The sequence below is a fragment of the Ursus arctos genome, unplaced genomic scaffold (assembly GCF_023065955.2).
Source record: "Ursus arctos isolate Adak ecotype North America unplaced genomic scaffold, UrsArc2.0 scaffold_22, whole genome shotgun sequence".
Classification (NCBI taxonomy): domain Eukaryota; kingdom Metazoa; phylum Chordata; class Mammalia; order Carnivora; family Ursidae; genus Ursus; species Ursus arctos.
The window spans coordinates 55,643,402-55,662,053 of record NW_026622897.1 but is presented as its reverse complement, the minus strand read 5'-3'; the positions used below and the strand labels follow the sequence as shown (position 1 = coordinate 55,662,053).

At 52.8% G+C, this 18,652-nt stretch overlaps 1 protein-coding gene across 12 annotated transcripts in view; it reads right to left on the bottom strand.

The window, feature by feature from the left end:
* Positions 1-18,652, bottom strand: part of NUMA1 (nuclear mitotic apparatus protein 1) — a 66,984-nt gene that overhangs the window by 9,947 nt on the left and 38,385 nt on the right. For all 12 annotated transcript variants that reach the window (XM_048217097.2, XM_044390908.3, XM_048217094.2 and 9 more), the window contains exons 3-14: positions 18,147-18,232; positions 13,012-13,091; positions 11,831-11,913; positions 11,321-11,401; positions 9,695-9,782; positions 8,366-8,486; positions 7,707-7,864; positions 7,308-7,425; positions 7,085-7,202; positions 6,606-6,746; positions 3,910-4,032; positions 414-3,812 (exon numbers count right to left, since the gene is read on the bottom strand). In XM_048217097.2, coding sequence (XP_048073054.2) covers positions 414-3,812; positions 3,910-4,032; positions 6,606-6,746; positions 7,085-7,202; positions 7,308-7,425; positions 7,707-7,864; positions 8,366-8,486; positions 9,695-9,782; positions 11,321-11,401; positions 11,831-11,913; positions 13,012-13,091; positions 18,147-18,232 — 4,596 coding nt within the window. The remainder of the gene's footprint in view (positions 1-413; positions 3,813-3,909; positions 4,033-6,605; positions 6,747-7,084; positions 7,203-7,307; positions 7,426-7,706; positions 7,865-8,365; positions 8,487-9,694; positions 9,783-11,320; positions 11,402-11,830; positions 11,914-13,011; positions 13,092-18,146; positions 18,233-18,652) is intronic.

Below are 18,652 nucleotides of genomic sequence, written 5' to 3'. Positions count from 1 at the left end.
GGAGGGGCAACGGAGACAGGGTGAGATGGGGGCAGGAGGGATGCTAGCCCTACCGCCAGGCTGATCTCACTGAGGCTCTGAGACTTCCCTCCAAGGAATGCGACTTGTAGTAATTTTTTTAAATGCCAGTTTGGCTCACTCTAGTCCCCAGCAGCTCCTAGGGTCTCCACTGCAGGCACACCTGCCTAGGACCATGTGCTTCTAGAACAGGCTGATGGCCTTCACAACTCGACTCTCCAGGAACAGAGCTTTCAGGGAGGAGGAAACTACTGGTATTTTCTTTAGGACAGTAGGGGGCAACGTACTTGAACACTACCAGCCACCCTGCGAGCGAGGGGAGACAAGACAGAAGGGGACATCGTCCCTTCTCTCAGGTCCGATCTCTGGGGGCGAGGCTGAGCTGGGCATCTTACCTGGGCAGTGAGTTTCTGCCTCTCGTCCTGGAACCGCTGCCTCTCCTCCAGGACCTTGACCTTGGCACCCTCATACTTGGCAGTCATCACCTCCAGCTCCCGGGCCGTGTTCTGTGCTTCCCGCTGCATCTCAGCCAGACGGGTCTCAGCGTCAGCACGCACAGCTGCCAGCTCTTGGCCATACTTCTCCCTGGCCTGGTCCAGCTCCACTTCCAGATACTGCCGGCCAAGGCTGGCCCGCTCGCCCAGCCCCCGGTTCTCCTCTGCCAGCAGGCCATGAGCCTTCTTCAGCATGCTCAGCTGCTCCGCGTAGCTGGCCTTCTCAGCCCGCAGCTGCTGCGCCGCCCGCTCTTGCTCCGCCACCTTCTGCCGCAGGGGCCCCAGCTCCCCGAGCTCCCGCTGGGCCCGCATCAGCTCTGCCCGCAGCCCACCAGCCGCCTGCTTGCTCTGCTCCAGCTCGTCCCGGTGGCGCTTCTCAGCCGCTGCCTGCTCGGCCTGCAGCTGCTGGCACAGGTGTTTAGCGGGCAGCAGCTCGCTCACGAGCGCCTGCGTGCTGGTGTGCTCCAGCTGCAGGGCAGAGAGGGCCTGCTCCTTCTGGAAGAACTTCTCCTGCCATGTCTTTAATTCTTGGCCCAGCTCCTCCGCTCGCTCTGCCTGCGAGGCCAGCTCCTGCCGGAGGCTCTCCGAAGCCACCCGCTGTTTCTCTGCCTCCTCCCGGAGGCTCTGGACCTCCTCCCGCAGCGCAGAGCTGCGCTCGGCGGCCCTGGCACTATTGCTGGCGGTCTCTGCCTGGAGCAGACGCAGCCTCTCCTCCAGCTTCTGGCTCTTCTCCGATTCCGCTACGACCAGCCGCTTCAACTCCTTGCTCTCCCCCTCTTTCTCCAGGACCTGGCGATTCAGGATGGACACCTCCTCCTCCAAGCTGCTGATGAGGCTGTTTTTCCTCTCAGCCTCCTGCTGGCCCCGGGCCACTTGGGTCTTCCACTCGTCCTCAGCCTTGCTATGGTCTTGGGCCTTGGCGCGGAGGGTGGCCAGCTCCCTTTGGGCTGTGGCTAAGGTGTCCTGACTGCGCCCCAGCTCCTGGGCCTTCTCCTCTAACCGGCCCTGCAAAGCCTCCAGGGCCCCGGCCTGCTCCGCGCGGGAGGCGCGCTCACGCTCCAGGCTGCGCTCCAGGCCGGAGGCCTTCTCCTGGTGCTCCCGGCACTGCCGCTCCAGCTTGCTCACCTCCGCCCGCAGAGCCTCGAGCTCAGGGCCTTTTCGCGCGCTCTTTCCTGGAGACTCCGACTGCGCTCCTGACCCAGAAGGGTCTTCCCCACCGGCCGGCCCGAGAGACTGCTGGCGCTCCTCCTCTTTCTTGGCCAGCTGTTCCCTCAGTCGCTGCACAGTCTGCTGCAGCTCCCCCAGCTCTGTTCTCTGGGCTGCCTCCTGCCCACGAAGCTTCGCCAGCTCCTGGTCCTTCCCTTCCTTTTCCCTCAGGGCGTGGGCCAGGGCTTCCTGCAGGGTCGCGAACTCCACACGCTGCTCATTGAGGGCATTCTGCAGCCGCATCTCCAGCTCTGCCTTGGCGGCCTTCTCCAGGGCGAGATCGGCCTGGGCCCGGCCCCGCTCCTGGGTCAGGCGAGCCACCTCCCTCTCCTGCTGCCCACGCTCCTCCTGCTGCTGGCCCTGGCTCTCGATCAGCGCAGCCCGCAGCCTCTCCAGTTCACTGCCCATCTGCTCGGCCTCCCGCTCCATGGCCTGCAGTGCCGCCTGCGTGCTGCAGAACTGGCGTCCCTGCTGCTCTTCCGGCCACTCTGCCTCTCTGTCTCCTGCCCTCAGCGGCTCCTTGAGTAGCTCACGGGAGGCTGTTCCCTGCTGCTCTCCTGCCTTGCGCACCAAGGCCTCGAGGCGGGCCACCTCCTTGCCGGTGGCAGCCATCTTCTCCTGCAGAGCGGAGAGGTCGTCTGCCAGCTTCTGGGCCCTGACCTCCTTCTCCCGGACCTGCTGGAGGGCTCTGGCCAGGTCGGCATGAAGCTGAGCCACCTCACTCTGCTGCCGGCTGATCTGGAGCTCGCTGTGGGCCTCGATCCCTGCCACCTTCTCCTTGGCCTCCTGTAGTTCCTGGCGGGCCTTCTCGCATTCCTCCTTCAGGGTCATCAGCTGTTCCTGGAACATGGCACCGTACTGTGCCTCCTCTTGCTGGCTGTCCTCGTACCGCTCGCGCCAGGTGGCCACCTCCTTGGCAAGCTGTTCACACTCACCCTCCGCCTCACGCTGGGAGGCTATGGCCTCTGCCAGCTCCCGCCGCAGGGCTTCCATCTCGACCTCATGGGCCTCCCCCAGCTGCCGTAATCGGGCCTCCAGCCCCTTGCGCCCAGCCCTCTCTTCTTCTAGCTCCTTCCGTTCCTGCTTATGCTGTTCCACCAGACACCGGGTCTCTGCCTCCAGCTTGGAGATGTGACGCTGCTGCTCCTCCAGGGCGTCTGAGGCCCTGCGCTTCTCCTCTTCCAGGCTGCCCTTGGTGATCTTCAAGGACTCCTCAAGAGCCCGGACCTGCTCCTGGAGCTGGCCCTTCTCCTGGGCCACCCTTTCTCTCTCGGTTGCTTTCTGCTGCTCGGACCTCAGCTGGACCTTTAGCTCTGCCACCTGGGCCTGGGCCTCACGCTGCTCCTGGCGGGCTGCCTCAACACAGGCACGGAGTTCCTCCACCTTCTGGCTCAGCTCTGCCTTCTCCTGCTGGGCCTGAATCACCGAGGCCTGGGCGCTGTCCTGGGCTTCATTAGCGGCCTGAAGTTGCTGTTGCAGGACCTCTAGCTTGGCAGTCTTCTCCTTCTCCAACGCTTCCAGCTGCTGGAGGGCCGAATCCCTCTGCTTTAAAGAAGACTGCCGCTCCTCGACGGCAGTGGCCAGTCGCTGGGCATGGTCTCGCCTGGCCGCCTCCTGCTCCTGGGCGGCTTCCGCCAACTGCTGCTCCTTTTGCTTCAGGCTGCTGCTCAGCTGCTCCACCTGCTGGCGAAGGCCCTGGGAGGCCTGTTCTTGCTGCTGGAGGGTCTGTGCGAGCTGGGCCTGCTCCTGTTTGGCCTGCTGCTTCAGGCCGGCCAATTCTTGATCCTGCTGCTGGAGAGTGGCATTGAGGGTGGTGAGCTCCGAAGTCAGCGTGGCCACCTGGGCAGACAGCCGGGCCCCCTGAGCCTGAGAGGCCTGCTCCAGCTCGTCCTTCGTCTGGCTGAGGTTGGACAGGGAGCCCTGCAGCTCGGCAATGAGGCCGGCCAGCTGCTGCTTTTCTTCTTCGAAGCGGCCCCGCTCGGCAAGCAGCTTGGCTTCCCGTTGGCCCTGCTCAGCCTCCAGCGCCTCCACCCTGGCTTGGAGCTGGGTGTTGTCTGCGGCAAGAGAGGCTGCCTCTTGCTTCAGGGTTTCCATCTGGTGAGATAAAGAGACAAACGAGAACCAGCGTGACTCCTCGATCACCACAGCACCTGTGAGAACTGTCTTCGCCGCTGCTCCTGTGCGTTCCTACCTGCAAGACGTCCCCCAACACTTCGCCCTTCTCCCGGGGTGCGTTCTCCCGCAGCTGGGCCAAATGTTCTTCCAGCTGTGAAAGTTTTCCCTGAAGGATTTCATTCTTTTCTTCAAGGCATTTCTGAAGGTAAACAAGAGCCTCATGTGAACAGAGACAGAACAGGCACTAGGTCGCCAACAACATATGGAGCCCTACCACCCTGTTATCAAGATCCCCTTTTGCCGACCTTGGGAAAAACGCGGAAACCATGGACCTGGGATCATGAGGGACCTGACTTTCTAGCCCTAATTTCAGGGCTGAATTAAATCACATGACCTGTTAATGTCTTCTTCCAGGCCGCTGAGTTTACTTCAGATTTCCTTACTTACAAAAAAAAAAAATTTCCTTACTATATACCCTTCCTCAGACAAGTCTTGGCTCCCAGATTATCCACTCACTCACCAGCTCAGAAATACCCCCAGCCACGCTTGGGTGGCTCAGTCAGTTAAGTGTCCAACTCCTGATTTCGGCTTAGATCATGACCTCGGGGTCGGGAGATTAAGCCCCACATCAGGCTCCCTGCTCAGTGAGGAGTCTGAGATTCTTTCTCTCCCTCTGCCCCTCTCCCCGTGCTTGCTTGTGCTCTAAAATAAATAAATCTTTAAAAAAAAGAAAAAAAGGAAATCTTGGGGCACCTAAGTGGCTCAGTCGTTAGGCGTCTGCCTTCAGCTTAGCTCATGATCCCAGGGTCCTGGGGTCAGGCCCTGCATTGGGCTCCCTGCTCAGCGGGAAGCCTGCTTCTCCCTCTCCCTCTGCCCCTGCTCGTGTTCCCTCTCCCGCTGTATCTCTCTTTGTCCAATAAATAAATAAAATCTTTTAAAAAAGTCTTTCTTAAAAAATACATAAAAATATATACGCTATAAATATATATATATATTCATATATGTGTATACACACACATACATATATATATATTCATATATGTGTACACACACACATATATATATTCATATATGTGTACACACACACACATATATATATTCATATATGTGTACACACACACACATATATATATTCATATATGTGTACACACACATATATATTCATATATGTGTACACACACACACATACACACACATATACATATATATATTCATATATGTGTACACACACACACATATATATATATTCATATATGTGTACACACATATATATATTCATACATGTGTACACACACACATATATTCATACATGTGTACACACACACATATATATTCATATATGTGTACACACACATATATATTCATATATGTGTATACACACACATATATATTCATATATGTGTACACACACACACATATATTCATATATGTGTACACACACACATATATATTCATGTGTACACACACACATATATATTCATATGTGTACACACACACACATATATATATTCATATATGTGTACACACACATATATATATTCATATATGTGTACACACACATATATATTCATATATGTGTACACACACACATATATATATTCATATATGTGTACACACACACATATATATTCATATATGTGTACACACACACACATATATATATTCATATATGTGTACACACACACACATATATATATTCATATATGTGTACACACACACACATATATATATTCATATATGTGTACACACACACACACATATATATATTCATATATGTGTACACACACACACACACACACACACACACATATCCCCAGCCTGCCTGGGCATCAAAAGCAGCAGCCATAGCACCTTCCAGCCCTGTCCCCCAGCCCCACTCCCCACTGTTCACTAAGCCAGGGCCAGGATCGTGCTGGGCTCTCTCTCTGAATTCCTCATCGTAGCTATTACTATCCTTCTTTTGCGGAGCAAGATCTGAAGCTCAGATGTTAAGTGTCTTGCCCTAGGGCTACAGGGTTAATAAATGGTAGAACTAGGTTCTTAAAAATAGCAATAAAAATAATAGTGGGGCATCTAGTGGGCTCAGTCAACTCTTGATCTCAGGGTTGTAACTCGAACCCCATGCTGGGTGTAGAAATTATACAGATATATATATAGGTCGATCTATAAGGTAGATATAGATATAGATAGATACATTTTTTTAAGATTATTTGAGAGAGCGAGAGAGCACGAGTTGGAGGGATAGAGGGAGGGAGGTCAACTCTCAAGCAAACTCTGTGCTGAGCAAGAAGCCCAATGCAGGGCTCGATCTCACCACCCTAAGACCATGACCTGAGCTGAAACCAAGAGTCAGACACTTAACCGACTGAGCCACCCAGGTGCCCCAAAAATAAAATCTTAAAACAATCCTAACAGTACCGAACTCACTGAAAACTTACTTCGCACCACACGCCGTGCCCGGCACTTTGTATAACGTATCCGACAACGGGTGATGAGGCAGCTAATTATTTTTCCCACCTTACAGAGAGCATGCTTAGACAGAAAAGAGGTCAAGTAACTCCTCTGAGATCCCACACCTTGTAAACAGCGAAGACAGGACTCAAAGGTGCACTGGACGTAAGCCCACGATCTCCCTGTTACAGTGCACTATTAAACCTTGAGGAGGAGTCAGCTTACTTCCCAAAGGCCCCAAAGAATAGAGTGGTAAATGGAATTCAGCCGTGAACGGGTAGTCAAGACCGTGGCCCTGGCTCCTCAAAGCAGAGGGCTTACCTTGTCCTGCACGGCCGTGCTGAGCTCCTTCTCGAGATGGGCCTGTTTCTCCACCCACTCTCGAGTGGCCTTGCTGTGCTCTTCTGTCAGGTCGTTAAGGGCACCCTGTAGTTGCTGCAGGTGACTGGCAAACTCCCGGAGCTGAGACAGACAAGCAGGAGTCCCTGTCACCCAAGGTCAAAGCCAGTACCACCACTGCTGTGTGTTTCCCCAACTCCAGGGGCTGCAGGTGTCCGACTATCCTTCTAACGCGCCTCAAACCAATTACAACAAATCACATCTTTAACTCGAGACTCAAAAATCAGGGCCACAGCCAATTATGGGACAAGGAAAGGGCCAAGGTATGCAGGTGTCTGGAAAGACTGAAGCACAGGACAGGTGCCACGACCTTCTTCTCAACCCTCTCTTGGAGAATCCTCCAGACCAACTCAGCCCCAACGGGCCTCCAGGCGGGGACAGACTCCCCCTCCAACACTCACCTTAAAGGAGAGCTCCCCATTCTCCTCAGAAAGCTGGTTAATTTTGCGATCCATCTGGCTCTTCTCAGTCTTCAGGTCCTGGCATTGCTTCAGAGTTTCATGGAGACGCACAGTGAGGCTGTGAGGGCGGGGAGCAGTTAGAAAAGACAGTAGCACCTACCCCCCCCACCCCGAGGGTGCAGGGTGGGGTGGGGAGCTGGGAAGAAAGCAGGGAGACTCCTACCTCTCGTTCTTGCCACGGAGCTCCTCAAGCTCCCGGGGCTCCAGCGGGCTGGCCGCCTGCTTCTCGTTCAGCAGAGCCAGGCGGTCAATGCGCTGCTGCATCACCGCTATCTGTGCGTCTGCCCGGGGGGAGGGGAGGGGAGGGGAGAGGAGGGGAGAGTCAGCACAGAACTCTGGGGAAGAGAGGAGGAGGGGGCGGCATGCAATCTAAGGGAAAGAAGGATGATGGCAAGGGCAGAACCTGCTTCCAGGAGGTCAGCCTGACTGGCTCAGGCCACGGCCAGCAGAACGGACAACATGGAATGAGGGGCCGTTCCTCACACAAGCCCAGCACTTCCCTGGATGAAAATCCCAAACACTGCTCATTCACACCTCGCCCGCCAGCGCACAAGATGCCTACCCTTCTCAGTGAGGAGCTTGCGGTTCTCGGCCAGCTCCAGCTCCAGCTCATCTCTATTATTTCTCTCATCCGCAAGCTGCTTCTTCAGCCGTCTCATCTGGAATTGCGGAGTCTGCAGGATGTCGCCCATGGGGGAGGCTGGAGAACCTGAGAGGAAGCTGAAGAAGGAGATGGCCCAGATGCCATGGTCAGCGCCTGGAAAGGGAGGGCTGAGGGAAGAGCACCAGGCGGGGATGGGTGAGCAGGGCTCTAGGGCTGGGAGCACCGGCTGGGAGGCCAAACACCTCAGCTCTGTGTGCAGTGCCACCTCCTGCCTCACGACACGACCTTGAGAAAACTGTTCTTCTCCCTTCTCCAAGCCTTAACTTCTTTGTCAAAAAAAATCTTGCCTCTGCAGAGCTGCACTGAGAGAAGGGACTTTAGCAGAGTCTCCATGGAAGAAAGGAATTCCATGAACAGGGAACAGCCTTTGAGGAAGGCCTTCCGCCAAAAATGGATCCCAACCAACTCCCCTAATTAGTACTGGGGCAGCTGACAACATCTACAAGGTACCCCAAGCACTGTGTGATGACCTAACAGGCTGGTGAAGTGTTAGCCCCTAGACTGCAGGGTCTGAGGACCGGATGCTGAGGCCCCAGGAGAGGAGGCGCCGCGCGTACTTGTTCCCACTGGAAGAGGCAACCTTCTGTAGCTCCAGGAAGCGAACCTCCCTTTTGGCCTGGTGGCTGGGTGGGGACAGCTCTTCAGAGACGGTGCTGGAGCAAGGAGAAGGGACAGGAGCTAGGGGAAGAAGCAAACCAACCACATAAAGGTTAGTAAGAAGGTGAACAGATTGACACCTTTATACAATTTGAGAACTTGCCTCAGAGGAAGTGAATCCACAGACACTTCTACGTAAGTGACAGAGGGAGGCCACTGGGCAGAAGCTGAACCGCAGCGTCTGGATTATCCAGAGGTCAGTGGCACTAAGCCCTGTCAAGCAAGCGGCTTCTGCTTCCCCCGGTCGTCCAGTGCTCATGCTTTACCCCGCACCCAGCACTGCAGAGGCGGCCTGGGAGTGGCCCCGAGCAAGATCTCCTCTCAGCCCAGCAACTGCTCAGGTCTGAGCCACTGGCCTCCTTCCTGAACTCCTCCATTCTGAAATCTTGCACACTGCCAGCACCACCTCCTTCTCAAAACCTCTGCCCACCCCCCAGCTCCCCCGACCACCTTCACACAGCTCGCCCACTCCTACCCATTCCTCATCTCCCTCCCTTCTCCCCCCAGCCTCTAAGCTCCCAGAATTCGGATGGGGCCTCCCTGCTCTGCCCGCAGTGTCCACGGCTTCAGTGGCCATCCACGCGCTGACTGGCAAACCCACACCCTGGCCCAGAGCCCTCGCCTCCACTCTAGACTCACACCTCCAGCATCTCCATTCGAAGGGCTGAAGAGGAACTTGAACATGAGGAACATCAAATTCAGTGGCTGGAAGAGAGCCCTCCTAGAGCCACTTCTTACACCTGTCCTCACGAGACAGCCTCTTCGTCGGAAGACACGTGGAGCTCCCGCCCCTTCTCCCGTGCGTCCAGCACACAGCTGGTAGATGGGGCGCCTCTCCGTTCTAGCACCCCCCGGTACGCTACTTACTGGTCTACGTATCTGCCTTCCCACCTAGAACGTGAGCTTCATGCGGGGAAAAGCCTTTCTTTTAGGTGCTACTCTCGGCTTCTAAGCCTAGAGTAGCAATTGCTTAAAAAATAAAAAACAGGAAAGGCATGTGCGGGGTGATCAAGGACAACCTACCAGCAGACTTGATCACTTATCGTGTCCCAGCCAGGAAGAGCTCCATAGGAACTGAGAAGATGGCAACATGGCCCAGAAATCAACCTATTCCATTACACACTTTTCCTGAGCACAGACTCTGTGCCTGGCGTTGGAGGCTAAAACAAACCCCCCTAGCAGTTCCCAGCTCAGACAGAAGGGGATCCTCGGGAGTGGGCCTTACTTACCTTTCTGCAAGAAGTTCTCTAGGTCCTCGTTTAGGTTCAGCCCATCCTCATGGTCCAGCACAAACTTGAGAATGACTGCTAACTCAGCCTGGGCCACAGAGAGAGAAAAGGAGCATTGCTGAAGTGTCAGGCCTGAAGAGACGGAGGGCACCACACTGGCCGTGCCAGCCCCAGAAGCCTGCTGGAGCCCAGTCTTCCTGTCAAAGCATAAAGTCCCACATTCCAGCTGAGAACATTCTAGCAGAGACATGTTGACCCTGCTTGCCCTCACCTCCTCAGCTCCTCTAAAGATGCATCGGGGGTCAGACAGAGTCCCTATCTGACTTCACTCCTGACCACCGAGAAGAAAAGGGGCAAAGAAATAGTGCAGTCAGAAAGCTTTTATACGTAGCTATGTCGCCCTCTTCTAAACGACCCTCACTGTTGTTCTTTGTCTGAGAACCCAAGAACCCTCCAGGGCTCATTCAAAGCTTATCCACCAGCTCAGCTCTAACATCTGTCCTTCACTGTCCGAATTCCAAATTTACAGAGTTGATCTAATTTTTCTGGCCAACCCTGACATAGTTCCTTCTCCTTGCGAATTTATGTTTTCACCGGGTCTATGACCAGCCTGGAGCAGAGAAAAGACTGAAAGAGGAGCCACCCATTCCTCCCAAGCCACTACAACCCCAACCTCAGATAGGAGCCACGAACTAAGTGAGTATAAAATGGGATGATTCAACACGTTTCACCACTATGCGAAAGGCCACAGCTCTCTGGACACTGCCCCCGCAGTCACCTCCATGACCCCCTGTGGCATCCCAGCTCCTCCTACTCGGAAATAAAGGACAGCTGCTCAGGCAGGAAGCAAAGCCAACATCAGGACCCACATGACAGTTCCTGGAAACCAGGTCAATTCCCCCTATAATGAAGCAGAAGCACCAACTCCTCTTCACTTAGGGACCAAGTAGAGGAGGGGGAGAGAAGGTAACCGCTCTGAGCTAGACTGTCATGGTGGACAAAGACATTCTCTCTTACTAATCCTTCCCATCAGAGGAAAGGAGGAGACAAATGGAGTGACGGTTTGTGAAAAAATACACACACTCACAGGGGAACACAAACGTGAGAACAATTTCTGCATATTATCCCATGACAGTACAATTACAACTACAGTTCAATCTATGTACTTAAAAAAGGACTTGGAAGTATATCCTTTGAAAGTTAACAGTTATCTCTGGGGATGGGGATTACTGGAAACTGTTATTTCCTTCTTTTGTGCTTTTCAATATTTTCCAGACTTTCTATAATGAATGGCTGGAATTACCACAACATAATTTTTTTTTTAAGATTTTATTTATTTATTTGACAGAGAGAGAGAGAGACAGGCAGCGAGAGAGGGAACACAAGCAGGGGGAGTGGGAGAGGGAGAAGCAGGCTCATAGCGGAGGAGCCCAATGCAGGGCTCGGTCCCATAACGCCGGGATCACGCCCCGAGCCGAAGGCAGACGCTTAACGACTGAGCCACCCAGGCGCCCCCACAACATAATTCTTTAAAACAATGCCATATGCTGTTTAAAGAAAAGCAATGGAGTGAGGTAAAGCACAGACGAGGCCCACGAGCTAAGGCGGAGGCGGCACAGGACTTACCTGAATCTTGTATTCAAACTGTCCCCAGTCCCTGGGACTTCTGGAGCCCACGGTGGAGTGGTACAAGAGCAGCATGGTCGTCTAGAAGCCAGACAGGGACACAGTCACTGAGCGGGGCTGTCTCTCCTCAGTGCTGCCCTCTCTGAGCTGTTCTGGAGGCTCTTCCAAAGTTCCTAGAATGTAGCCCTAGGTCCCTGCCCTTAACTGCACCCAGAAACACCTGACTGAGGACACGTGATTGTGCAAAAAGCCTGGTGCACTCCTGAACTCATGGAACCTAATCATGAAGCTTAAGCTACCCTTTACCAGCCAGCACTCAGGAACAGGACAGGGAATGAAGGAGACTGAGCTAAAAAGAAGACTACGACAGCTGGGTGAGGCCTAATTCCAGCCAGGTCTTCATCGAGGCCCACAGTAGTAAGCACCCACGACTTCCCTGGGGTGAAGAGAAGGCCCAGCAGCTCCCTCTGGTGCCACCCTCCGACCCCACATCTGGTATTCCCCAGGTACCTTGGCCAATTCCAGCTCTGACCCCTCTATCACCTTCTGCACAGACACCAGGCATTCCGGAGAAGAGGGATGTTTTCGGTTTTCTGTAACGACGACAATGTGGAAAACAGGGTGAACTTCCTGGACACCATCCCTGAGATCATCAGAACACCTCAGAGTAGAACAAAATCACTGTCTCTGGTGGGGCTAGGAGACATAGGGCTCCTTACTCCTATGTCCTCTATTCCCCAACATACACATTTCCACCCAAGTTAGTTCTACCCTAGGTCAGTCCAAGGACTACAGGGAAAGTTTTTAAAAAAAAAAAAAAAAAAAAAAGCAGGCTAGGAATTCAGAGCAGCTCTGGGGCACAACCTTGCTTACACTCACCCACCCACCTCATCAACTCCGGCTCAGCACCACAGAGAAGGAGACCAGAGATTCCAGGTCACTCTAGAGTCTTATTCCAAGTAAGGTCACAGAGGAAGCCTGAAGCTGAGTCAGACTAGGAGACTAGGGACACCTGGTTCTTATGCTGGTATGCCAATTATCAACACCTCTGCTTTATCTCAATCTAGTATCACCTTTCCCTTAATTCTCTTGAGGGGGAGATGGCACACAGCTCCCGCGTCACAGATGAGGACTCCGTGGGCCATGACTGCACCAGGGAGGGGACTGACAAGCACTGGGCTAGCTTTCCGTCAACCTTAGGAGCAATTATCGTTCTCTCCATTTCATAGACAAGGAACCTATGTCCAGAAAGGTCACAGCAGAAGGGCCAAGACTTCCACCTAAATCTGCCTCCGCCTCTGCTCCACCCCCACGGCCTAGGCAATTCATTCAAAGGTATCCAGGGGCAATGTTCCTCCTGCAAGGGGAAGAGGGTAACATGGCTCCGTCCCTCTCCAACTCCTTGCAGTAGGTGGGGGACAAGAGCCCAAAGTGATGAGTCCCCAAAACTGACCCTCTGGCTCTACCTGGATCTCAGAGACGGGCTGTGGGACTGAAGGGACACTCTCCTTCCCTAAGTGACATCAGCATCGTCAGACCCAGGGAAACAGCTGTACTCATCCCTGTGCTACAGCGCCAGCGGCCTTGAGCCTTCGCTCCTCCTCACACTGTGAGCTGGTTTCCCTGGACTTCCGAAGCCCCAGGAGTTGAGGAAGCAGCTCTTTCTCAGCTAGATAAAGAAAGTTGCTTACTTTGCAAAAAACTGCACACAAATTTCAGTCTCTCTGGCACCGGCTGTTGCAGGATTTGCTGCCCCTCGTCAGTGCCGTGGCTAGAAAAAGAACAAATATCAGAACCGGAGGACTTAGCAATTCTTCCCTCCTTGCTACTCCATTACATAGCACCTTCCCATTCCTTCAGGCCTGGTCTGCACTGGATCTGGGAGGGAACCTGACCAGATGCTGGAGGGAGGGGAGAAGATACCAAAATACCATTTGGTACGGTGGAAGAGAAGTGGGAACTTGAGGCGTGCAGTCCTTCTGAAAAAGATGGCATTCCGCCACCCTAACTGTAAATATGACAAAGTTCTGTGGGAAGGGGTCGAGAGGAGAGATGGCAGCACCGATGAAGGGGGAAGCTAGGTTCAACAGTCTGGAACGGCCCCACTGCAAAACGTCAGGAAGCCACAGGGAAATGAGGCCAGGATAAGACAGACGATGGAAGGGGGAAAACAGGCCCGCGCACTGAAAGACAGGAGGACATTCCCAACATACAACAGACTAAAGGCTGAGATGGCTAAAGCTAAGGGACACTCTCTTTTTTTTTTTTTTTTTTTAAGATTTTGTTTATGTATTAGAGAGAGAGCCAGGAGCGAGCCGGTGGGGGGGGGGGAGACACAGAGAGAGAGAATCTTAAGCCAACTCCCCGCTGAGCAGAGACTACCCTGAGATCATGACCTGAGCCGAAATCAAGAATCAGAAGCTTAACCAACTGAGCCACCCAGGCGCCCGGGGACTACACTCCTGCTCAGGGGCTGTTGCTGCGCTAGTCTGTTTAAACTGCAGGGGCGAGCCACAGGCTGAGAGAGCAAGGAGGGCAGGAAGGCGGCAGGGGGAGCTCTGACACAGCCCAGGCCCCTGGCCCTGGGCACTGAGGCTAACTGCGGTTTCGGTTTCAGGGGTAAACGGCCCCACTTCAAGTCAGAAAGCGGACTTTCCTTCTTGGGCCACTACAGCTGGAGATACTGATTAAAGGAGTCTTTTGTTCCTCAGCCTCCAGGTTCTACTGAATCTCCAGCTTTCAGCCCGCTTTCTGGAGGGCAGGGCAGGCCCCAACAACCAGAGAACTTGCACTGCCAGACATCCTGCAAAGCGTAAGCAGCACCTACGCCAAGACCGTGAACGTACCTCCCTCCCTCTCTCATGGGATTACAACGGGCTTCTTCCAAGTGAACACCCCCATTTTCTGGAGAGCTGGTTTGTGATCAGGGACTCCTACAGGGCCTTTGGGAGATGCTCGTCTCCTCCCAGACTCCTGAAAGAGCCACCTTCCCTACCCACCCACAATCTGGACTCCTTGACTCAGCACAGAGCAGCAATTTCCTTCAGTGCATTCCATTAGATAAAAAATAAAGAGGGTTCTTGGGTTAAATGTTTGGAAAATGCTGGGTTAAACCAAACGGAACATTTTCTAAAGAGGACAATATAACATGCATTACTTCCCAAACCTATTTGACCACAAAACCTCCTTTTTCCCTACTAAGCTGCTGGGATAAGTAAAGTTGCACGGAACATGCTTTAAAAATGCTGGACCTGGAGCCATCCAGCCCATCCTTTAAAACTGAGTTCAAGGCACGCCTGCCTTCGGCTCAGGTCATGATCCCAGGGGCCTGGGATGGAGCCCCATAGTGGGCTCTCTGCTCAGCGGGGAGCCTGCTTCTCCCTTTGCCTGTCGCTCCCCCTGCTTGTGCTCTCACGTGCTGTCAAATAAATAAAGAAATGTCTTTTAAAAATAAACAAATAAATAATAAAACGAAGTTCAAGTCTTATCTCTGGCAGGAAGCCATCCAGAACCACTGCCTCCCGACTCCTCAGGAATTCCTACAGCACTGATGGACACAACGGCATCATTTACAACGGACCACACCAACGGTGTGCCCTGAAAGCTAGGGTACGGGAGGTACTCAGTGCTCAGTACGTGTGGGTTGACGGACAGATGAAGGAGGCTCCCTAACGGAAGAGCAGAGATCAACATCAGTAACGTAAACGTCAGGGCTTTAGGCTTTCTGGCAAAATGACTCCATTAAACTTTGCTATTCAGGCCTCACAGATATCAAAGAGATGGGACAGCTTTTTGGCTTCAGTCTATTCATACACAAAACAGAAAGGGAAACTTGTTAGAGAGGTTGATGCCAATGTACTTTCCCCGAGAGAAGGCTACGTGGCCAAGGAACAAGCCCTGTACGATTCCCACAGCTGCTACCTGCCACCAACCCTGCCGTCCTCCACTGTCTTCCCCTGAGACCTAGCATCTGATTCAGGCTGGCGACAGTAGCAGCACCCGCGATGAAAAAGCCAGAACACATGCGCCAAGAACATCTGTTTTCCCAAAGGAAGTTCATCTGCACTGTCCTGGATCAGAGATGGAGATTAGGGTTAACCTGGAATTTCAACAGCCCCCCTCCAACACACACACACACACACACACACACACACTCTCTCTCTCTCTCTCTCTCTCTCTCTCTCTCTCTCACACACACACACTCATGTTCTCTCTCCCTCTCACCTTCCTCCACCTCCACTCCTCCTACTCTAAGGCTCAGGCCGTGCATCAGAAGACAACTTGGAAAATGTGCGTCTTGAATTTGTAACCCTCCGGTGAAAATTTTCCACCGGCTTATAAACCTACAGTGGCTAAACCAAGGACACGGACCCTTACCAGATCCTTACCCGTGGACATATCGACTGCTCCTGTCATTAGGCCAGGGAGATTTCTCTCCTCAAAAGCAAAAGCAACTTGATGTACACTTTTTTTTCGGACAGCAAAGCAAGGTTTATTGAGCGACAGCAAAGTGATAGTACAAAGCTCCTGAGGAGGGAAGGGATCCAAGAGCGTCGCCCTTTTTTTTTAAGATTTGATTTTTTTAAGTAATCTCTACCCCCAGTGTAGGGCTCAAACTCACGACCCCAAAATCAGTAGCCGCGTGCTCCACCAACTGAGCCAGCTAGGCGCCCCCCTACCTGGAACTATTCTTAAGTCAAAAAAAAAAAAAAAGCATGCTGCCCCTTATTGTATGTTACAACACGAGGGGTATCATACCTGGCTGCCCCTCTTTCAGTGATGTTAAAAGTAGATCAGATATTGTCAGCCTAATGGTTTTACCAGCCACTGATGTTAACAGTCTAGATTTACCACTTCATTACGGTTTGAAAACAATTATTTTCATTAGGGATTGCAAAATGCTGACTTATAGGTGGTGCACAATTCCACTATGAAGTTTCCTTGCAAAAAACAAAAAAACAGCAACGAGAACACCTTAAGCTAAGCCAGCTTGGCTCTCATCAGTTCACAGGCAACAAGGGGAACGAGAACAAGCTTGAGCAGCACCATGATTACATAATTAATAAAATCCAGAACCCAGGAATTTCTACAAAATTGGAAGAAAAGAAAATGGGGTAAGGTACGGGGGTAGAAATGAGTAGGAAACAAGACTGGTGGGAGGAGAGGAGCCCCTGATGAAAGCTCTTCAATACCAAGGCTGAAGATTTTTGATTTCAGCCTCCTGGCAAGGACGAGTCACCGATGCCCACCAGCTGTGGGGCTTCACAGTGTGAGCAGGACTGCAGGAAGGACTGCCCTGGAATACGCACAGATTAGAGAAGAACGCAGTCACAAGGGCCTGGTATCCAGAATGAGGCAGAAGCAGGGATGTGAGACGTCTTCAAAGGACAAACTGAGAGAACGGTGACTGAATAGGATCACTGCCGATGAGGGGGAGGAACTCAAGAGAATGCTGGAAGGTCCTGCCTGGGTAACTGGGAGAGAAAATGGTACTATCCATACTCCATACCAAAGCAAGAAAACAGTGACTTCTTTTCACTAAGGCAGGTGCTGGTTAGAGCCACCGGGACTTTAAAAACATCTTCTAAGACATCCCACCACCAACGTACATTTCAAAGAATACATTCAAAAGACTAAAAACATAAACCACTCCAGTGAATCCATCTGCTCTAGGCTACGCAGCCCCACCAGACTTTGCTGAAGAAGAGTATCAACTACATTTTCGTTCATTTACTTACTCAATGAACATTAACCAACGTACTGCGTGAAGCCAGGGGCAGAGGACCCCAAGGGGAATCAGACCTGGTCCCCGCCTTCAACAAGCTCAGTTCTACCTTCTTTCCCTATGAAAGGGTGGCCAAGCTGATTGACTCCCTGGCACTGGTTCCTACCTGCTGTGTGTGGAACAGCAACACCTCGGTCTGTCCCCGACCTGGGGGCTCAGAGTCGATTGTGCTTTCCTTTAAAAAGGGAGGGTCCTCTCCACTGTCCCCGCAATCCTTTAAATTATGGCTGACCTCTACTTTTGCCCACAGCACAGAGAAGTGAAAAGGAGGTCAGTTCTGCCCTCCATAATTCCTGAAAGTTGATGAGAGAGGAAAAAGGATGAACTATATGAGCCTAGAACAGTAACTGCAGGTTATAGCTTGATGCATCTTTGCTTGGTTCCAGAGAGGCAAGACAGACGGCGGAAGCCACACTCCACTGACTTCCCAGCTAAAGACAGATACAAAACAAAGCTCACTAGAATCCTGGCTACATGACAACAAGCAGCTTATCAAATGCTAATCGACCTCACAAAGCAGGTTAGTGAGGCAGGTGAAAACCCCAGACATGCTATAATGGTTTAGAAAGGAGCATATCTGTGCTGTGCTAACAGGTTAGAGATAAGATTTCTAGGTGCTGCTTATTTCCCTCAAGAGCAAGAGCTTCCCCTTTCTTCTTCCTGGCCCTACAGGTTGCCAGGAGAGCTTATGAGAGAAGAGCAAGTCCCAAGAAGAGGGTATGGAAGACTCTCGAGACGAGAGGACAGCCAGCTCCAGAGCTGGCTCCTGAAACGCGGTGAAAGCAAGGAGACTTGCAGGCTCTCCTGCACAAGCATGAGGAAGCCTCTGGGTGGGACGAGAGCGAAACCTCTCCCACAGACAGACACGGTGACCGGAAGAGGAGGCTGGTGTGCCCCTGCCTCTGGCCCCACACTGGCAGTCCTGCCCAGGCCTTCGAGTCATAGCTGTCACCAAGGAAAGGGCGTAAATGCAGTCCCCGGCCCAAGACACCAACACACGCTTCCCCGGAGAGGCTGGCGAGGGGTGTGGCGTGTACTCACATGCTGTCGATGATCTTGATGAAGACGCTGCAGTCCTGGAGCTGCAGCACGGCCTCCACAGGGCTGGCCACATGCAGACTGTTCACCTGCAAAACCAGAGGAGAGCCTGCTGAAGCCGACCGAAGCGCCAGCAGCACTGCGGCTCGCTCCTCTCCCCAGAGGCTGGCACTCCGGCTGCGGGGAGCACCCACAGCTGCAGGCCGCAGGCCTTCAGGGGCTTTCACTCCAGCCAAGGGCAGCTGCTGCCCCCATCTGTCCAGTAACAGCCACCTGAATGCTGCCGTCAGTCCTTCCTCTGGCTCCAACTGAGAGCTTAAATTCTCCTAGGATGCTCCAGCCCTAGGGATACACTTTAAATACACGTAGGCATAAAATGGGTTTTCTGGAGGGATACACGAGAAACTGTACCACCACTGCCACTACCGACAGGAACTTGATGGCTGAAAGTCAGATGTGGGAAAAAGAAAGGCTTTTTATATTACTGCCCGTTGTATCTCTTGTATGTT